This window comes from Cryptomeria japonica, unplaced genomic scaffold, assembly GCF_030272615.1.
Source record: "Cryptomeria japonica unplaced genomic scaffold, Sugi_1.0 HiC_scaffold_375, whole genome shotgun sequence".
Taxonomy (NCBI): domain Eukaryota; kingdom Viridiplantae; phylum Streptophyta; class Pinopsida; order Cupressales; family Cupressaceae; genus Cryptomeria; species Cryptomeria japonica.
The window spans coordinates 65546-71919 of record NW_026729196.1 but is presented as its reverse complement, the minus strand read 5'-3'; the positions used below and the strand labels follow the sequence as shown (position 1 = coordinate 71919).

General features: G+C 52.5%; 1 protein-coding gene across 1 annotated transcript; it reads left to right on the top strand.

The window, feature by feature from the left end:
- Nucleotides 1-837: 837 nt before the first annotated feature.
- LOC131066023 (NADH-ubiquinone oxidoreductase chain 4-like) lies at nucleotides 838-5974 on the top strand. The gene is made up of 2 exons (XM_058000702.1): nucleotides 838-883; nucleotides 1073-5974. Exons 1-2 carry the CDS (start codon nucleotides 838-840, stop codon nucleotides 1711-1713), a joined length of 687 nt encoding a protein of 228 aa, XP_057856685.1. The 3' UTR covers nucleotides 1714-5974.
- The last annotated feature ends 400 nt before the right edge of the window (nucleotides 5975-6374 follow it).

Below are 6374 nucleotides of genomic sequence, written 5' to 3'. Positions count from 1 at the left end.
GCCCCTTCAAATAGTAGGGGGGTGGGAGGAGAGATTCTAGTGGAGGTAGATGCCATTGGGCGGTTCAGTCGGTTCAATGCCTACTGTATCGGAAACTCAAGTGTGGTTCTGGCCAATTCATACTTGTACGGATCAGGAAATGGGGATAACTCTGGCCGGTTCAAACCCTTCTCGTAAAACTACTCGAAAAAAGAGTGAGTTGCGAGAAAAACTCACTCTTTTTTCGAGTAGTTTTCTAAACCCGACGATACATCCTATATGAATCGGAATAAGGAACAAACAAAAATGATGTTTCAATTATTCACCCGGCGGGGAAGAAAGAGAAAGAGAGGTGTCATCATGGCCACAATAATGGCTACTTTCCAATATATTCAAAATAGATATCACTTTATTCTAGTTACGCTCCTTCTATTTCGATTTATTCGGATTTGGCCTTGGGCTAGAGGGGCTCTCGAGCAAGCAGTGTTAGGGGATGGTTCTCCCCGCCCCCCGGAACTTCCGCCGCAAGCGGGAAAGCTGGGGGGCTGGATCAAGGCCTTCCTACTTTCATTGGGAATTTGGTTACTTTATTTTATAGGCTTAAGCAATATATCCTCCCTTATCCTACCATCGGCAGCAGGTTGGGTGGAATTCGATGTTCTGGCTATCCAGCCGGACACCGCCGAAATCATTGACGTAGGGGCCCCCCCAGAACCGGGGGGGCATCTGACAACTCCGCCGGAGGGGAACCAGCCGAATCTAGTAGTAGTGACAGTACTACTGCTGGTGACGGGAGTTGTTATGTGGGCTGCTATCAGCAGAATAGCTGATAGCAGCCTTTTACTTCCGTCCGACTAGATGAAGGCCTTTCTGTTCGGAGCAAGAGACGGAGTGAAGACGGGGAGTACATGCATTTTCGGATAGTGGGATGGCCGACGACGCGCATCCCGGGACGGAGCCGTATGATGCGGAAGTATCACGTACGGTTCTATGAGAAGGGAGTGGCTACCCACTGGAGCTTTTCTTGACTATAGTTTCTTAGGGTTAGGAAGGTGGCTCCGCCTTGAGATTAGTAGGGCCTAACTAGCTATAGTTGAGTTTATCGACGGCTCTGGGGCTACCCCTTACTCTCCTATCACTATAGGGGTTTGGGGTTCGAGACGAAGGAAGATCAGGGCAGCACATCAGTTTTTCCCATACACTTCACTCGGATCTGTTCTTATGCTACTAGCTATTCCGTCGATTCTCTCCCAGACAGGAACTACCGATTCGCAAATCTTATCAACCACAGAATCCAGTGAGCGGCGCCAAATCTCTCCATGGATTGCTTCTCCCGCTCCTTCCCCCGTCAAAGTGCCTATGGTACCAGTTCATATCTGGTCACCCGAAGCTCATGTAGAGGCACCTACGGCTGGATCCGTAATCTCGGCAGGAATTCCTTCAAAATTGGGAACCTATGGATTTTCGAGATTTTCCATACCCATGTCTCCCGAAGCGACACTTTGTCCCACTCCCTTCATTTATACTCTAAGCGCGATTGCCATTCTATATACTCCCCCGACCACTCTGAGACAAATCGATCCTAAGAAGATTATTGCCCACTCCCCAGTAGCCCATACGAATCCTGTGACTATCGGTATGTTCAGTCGGGCGGCGGCCGTTAGGTCACCTATAGTGAGTTACAAACACACAGGGCCAAATGTGTGCCGGGCGTGCGACCCATCAACCCACTAGCAATGGGGGAGAGAACATAGCATGTCGCAAAAAAAGCTTGATCGGGACGGGGAAGCATTTATGCACCCCGGTTTTAACCCCAAGGGGCGGGAAGGCCGAGAAAGCCTGACTATGACTCTAGATAGTGCCATCTCCCAATGCAGGCCTCCTCCCCCTCCAGACCCATTACCTTCATCCTCCGGCATTTAGAAACCCTGCAGAATAATGTTGCCCCTGCAGGGGGAGAGGGGCGGGGCCCTACTATACTATAGATGGGCTCTCCCCCCTACTAGACTATAGAAAGGGGGGCCCCCCCACTATAGTGCCGGGTCTATAGGGATAGGGCCCTATCCTTCCTATCGGCTGGGGCTGGGGTGGGTGGGTGGCCCTACTATTCTAAAGGGCCCTACTATTCTAAAGGGGGTGGGTGGTAGGGAGGAAAGTAGTTGTTTTCGATTATCAGGAATAGAGCTCCCGCCTGATGATCAAGGGGAGCCCTATAAATGATAAAGGACCCCGCCGAGCACATACATCTATTACGAACGAGTATCCATTCCATCATCCCACACAGAAGGAGATTGCCCGTATCATGGTTGCCCGCTAACGTGAAGCGAGGGGTTGAGCCTGAATGAACTGGCGAACCGAAGTCGCTTTTGGAACCGTACTCCTCACACACGTGTCCAGCCCCCTACTATCTATAGGGCCCGAATCCCCGCCGGCCATCGGGACCGAGTGGTAAGGCCATCCATAAGGAAGATTGATCTGGCATTGATCGGACAGGGGAACGGATTACTCATTCTTTCTTCCATTGGGGACAGGTGCGCGACAACTCCGAGCGTCACACATCCGCCAATGCCCTGACTATAGGTGGCACCAGCGAGATCCAGCCAAGCGGCCTCTTCATCCGCGGCGGCTGCTCCGGAAGAGAAGAAAGAGGAAAGGAGATCGAGGGGTCATAAATGAAATGCCCCCCCCGGGCCCCCTACTATGAATTGAATAGGGCCCCCCCACCTCCCCCTCTAATTTAAGAGGGCCCTCCCCCTCCCCCTCTCCCTCTCCCTCTGTATTTCTATAGATAGGTAGTCCCCGGCACTATAGCTATAATTCCCACCCTGCTTCCTTATTCCCCCCCCTACCCCCCCAATCTATAGTTCTATGGCTCTATGGGCGATTCTAGAACTATTATTTGAGCCGCAACTCTCGAGTGCAAGCTGATGCCCCCCTACTATGTCGCCCTTTTTCATATTATTCTAGCAGGCGTACATTAATTACTGGGTGGGCCTATGCCCCCCACCCATCCCCACACACGGAGGAGGTTCTTCTAGCAGGCGTACATTAATTGACTGGGGGGCGGATTCCCTACAATTCGGCTGGGCCGGGGTATAGTTATGAACTGAGTCCCTACAATTCGCCCCTACAGGCCTAGCGAGCTGCAGTCAAGCCTAGTAAAGCCCCCCCTTCTTAATAAGTAATCCCTACTATTCGCCAGGGTTCTTTTAGCCCCCTACTATTCTTGATAGAAGGGCCCCCCCTATCCCCCCCCCACCCCCCCCATTCTAGTTATAGTTCTATGGTTCCCCCTCGACATTCTATGGGTCTGGGGCTGATTAATTGACTGATTCCCTACTATTGGGGGCCCTACTCTTTTCTATGGCCTTTTCGACATAGTAGGGGCCCCCAGCCCCGTCACTCTAGCAGGCGTACATTAATTGACCAATTCGGCTGGGGGGGCCCTTCGCCCCCCCCCCCAATAATAATTGTAGATTCTTGTAGGGGGCTAGAATACGCTAGCCCTTCGACATAGTAGGGGGGAGGTAGCTCGATTGGGCGGGGGCTAGAATACGCTAGAATAACAAATTAATCAGCCCCCCAGCCCCCTTACAACCCCCCATAGAATTGTAGGGCGGCTGGGGGGTTTGAAGGGGCCCTTCGACATAGTAGGGGGGAGGTAGCTCGATTGTAGGGGGCTCGCCCGCCCAATTCGGCTGGAGGCCCCTCTGATTCAATAGGGGGGGGCTACGGTTGGGGTCGAGAGCACCCTATGGATAGTTTGGTGCCCGCCGGGGGCATTTGGTTCGTTCGGTTGGCGAGAGAGAGGCGCATGCATAGCGAGACTATCAGCCTTCATCCGCTTCGCGAGCGCCGCACACGCAGCACATAGGAAGTCAGAGGGCCCGTACTACCTGCCCAACCCAAACCCACCCCAGTCAAGCTCCGAGGGCATTCATGCGCTCACCCCTCGGCCCCCCCGGCACTACCTGGCACTATAGTGGGGGGGCCCTACTCGGGAGGCCGCCCAACTATGGATATAGGGCTCCGCCTCTCAAGGTAGGGGGTGGGGGTAGGGGGTGGGGGGTCGAGTGCCTAAAGTAAAGGCACTCGCCCCCCCCACTATAGATAGGGGCTTGCCCCCGGGGCTCCGTAGGGCGTCAGTCGAGCCCCCCCTACGGCCCGACCCCTACTATCTATAGGGCCCGGCACTATAGCTAGAATTCCCCCCCACCCTGCAGGGGGCTCGACCCTACCCTATAGTAGGGGGTGGGGGCCTGCCGGTTTTAAGGGAAAACCTTCTTCACAACTCGGAGGGGAAGGGGCCTATGCATGTATTCGAATTTGACCCGAGCCAATCCCCGTCCCCGCCACCACGCCGCAGGAAGGCTTGAAAAGTGGAATGGAGGGGAACGTTACAATATGTGATGTGAACGGCGGGCGTAACTAACACACTGCTACCCAACCCTGACGTCAGGGTAGCAGTGCTTCAACTGCGATTGATCCGTGCCGTAATCTATTCTGCTTCTCCCAATCCTTCCCCGCTCTTCCCCGGGGCCCCCCCCACCTAACTATCTTCCGGGGGTTCCAGAAGCGCCATAACTCGGTAAGGGGTTCATCTAGCCTTGGTCGCCATAGAATAGTAGGGGCCCAGCCCCCCCCAACTAGAATTGTTACTCCCCCCCCCTACCCCCCCAATCTATAGTTCTATGGCTCTATGGGCGATTCTAGCAACTATTTGATCGAATCTACTGCTCGCCCTACAATTCTATGGGGGAGGGTCGATTCTAGAACTATTTTAGCTCGATTCTAGAACCGCCATAGAGCCCTTCAAATAGTAGGGGGGAGCTCGGAGTTTTCTAGAACTATTTTAGCCGCAACTAGAATTGCCCCCGGCCCCTTTTTCATATTATTCTAGCAGGTTTATTAATGAACGGCTCGCCCTACAATTCTATGGTACTAATTAATTGGCCGGGTATAGTTATTCACTTAGTAATTTGCCGGCTCGCCCTAGGGGTGGGTGGGAGGAGGCTATGGGACTGCTCGAATTAATTAAAGGGGTATAGTTATGAACTGATGCCCCCCTACTATTCTCAAGGCAGGGGTATAGTTATGAACTGCAGTCAAGCCCTACAATTCTATGGACAGGCGTCATTAATGAACTGATGCCCCCCTACTATTCTCAAGGCAGGGGTATAGTTATGAACTGAGGCCCCCATAGAATTGTAGGGAAGGTTATTCTAGCAAGCTGATTAATTACTCGCCCTACAATTCTATGGTACTGATGCCATTAACCGCTCGATTCTAGCAACGGCACGAGTGCAGGTTTATTAATGAACGCATCCTTAGAATAGTAGGGCTGATTAATTAGCCTGCTAGAGTAAGCAGTCAAGACTCGATTTGAGCAGGTTAATTAATTAGGCCGGCCTGCAGAGGTAGATGCCTGACGTTATTGTGGGGGGCCTCCCACCCTACACTATTGCTTCCCACCCACCCGTTATGTTCTTTCCTATGAACACCCTGCATGCATGCATGGTGGGGGGTTCTATTGCCCCCCCACCCTGCATAGCCCTTTATAGAATAGGGCATCCCCGCTCTTCACCCCTACCTTTATAGTGGTTGGCGGGGCCCGAGCCGACCCATTCGGAGCAAGTGAAGTTGGTGAGCCGTATGATGGGCAACTATCTCTCGCGGTTCGGAGAGGACTCGGCAGTTGGTTAGTACCCCCTTGGTCTTGGGGCAGTTAGGACCCTTCGTCGCGGGGTGGACCCTTCCACCCAATTTCATTATATACGCTTAGCGAAAATAATGTATCCCGATACACCTAGAACATGGGTGATATATAAACCAATGGATCGTGACAAATCGTTACTACTAGCAATTACTTTCTCCTCCATTACTTCATTCTTCCCGTATCCCCCTCCCTCGTTCTTAGTTACTCATCAAACGGCACTAAGTTTCTGTCTGTGATTTCGATCAGTTACTTGGAGAGGTTCAAAGAGAGGGCCGGTAATCTTTCAAACAGAGGGGGCCACTACGGGCAGAAAGCGAACTATAGTTGCTTTCTAGCCCATTTATAGTAGGGCCCTGGCAAGAGTAGAGATAGTGGCCACACCCCAACACCCTTTCTATAGTAGGGCGGGGTGGGTGGGTTCTTAGTTGGTGGGTGGGAGGGTGATGGTAGTTGTTATTCTTTGCAAAATGCGTTGAGGTCGCCCAGAGGGGCTCACTGTACTCATCATTGCTCTCCTCCTTTATCTTTATCGCCCCCGGTTAGAGTGTGACAATGGATGGAAACGGCCCGCCAACCTGCCTATGATGGTAGTGCCTCTGCCTTTATAGCTGGATATGGAACTGGTCATGGATCTAGAGATGGAAGGTACGTCCGCTCTGTAGTAATAGAATCTGCTGTT

Bases quoted from the DNA above. Each gene is read 5' to 3' on its own strand.
- LOC131066023 (XM_058000702.1), top strand. From the start codon at position 838: ATGAAGGCCTTTCTGTTCGGAGCAAGAGACGGAGTGAAGACGGGGA. The intron at 884-1,072 runs GTACATGCATTT...AACTAGCTATAG, and splicing joins AGACGGAGTGAAGACGGGGA to TTGAGTTTATCGACGGCTCT.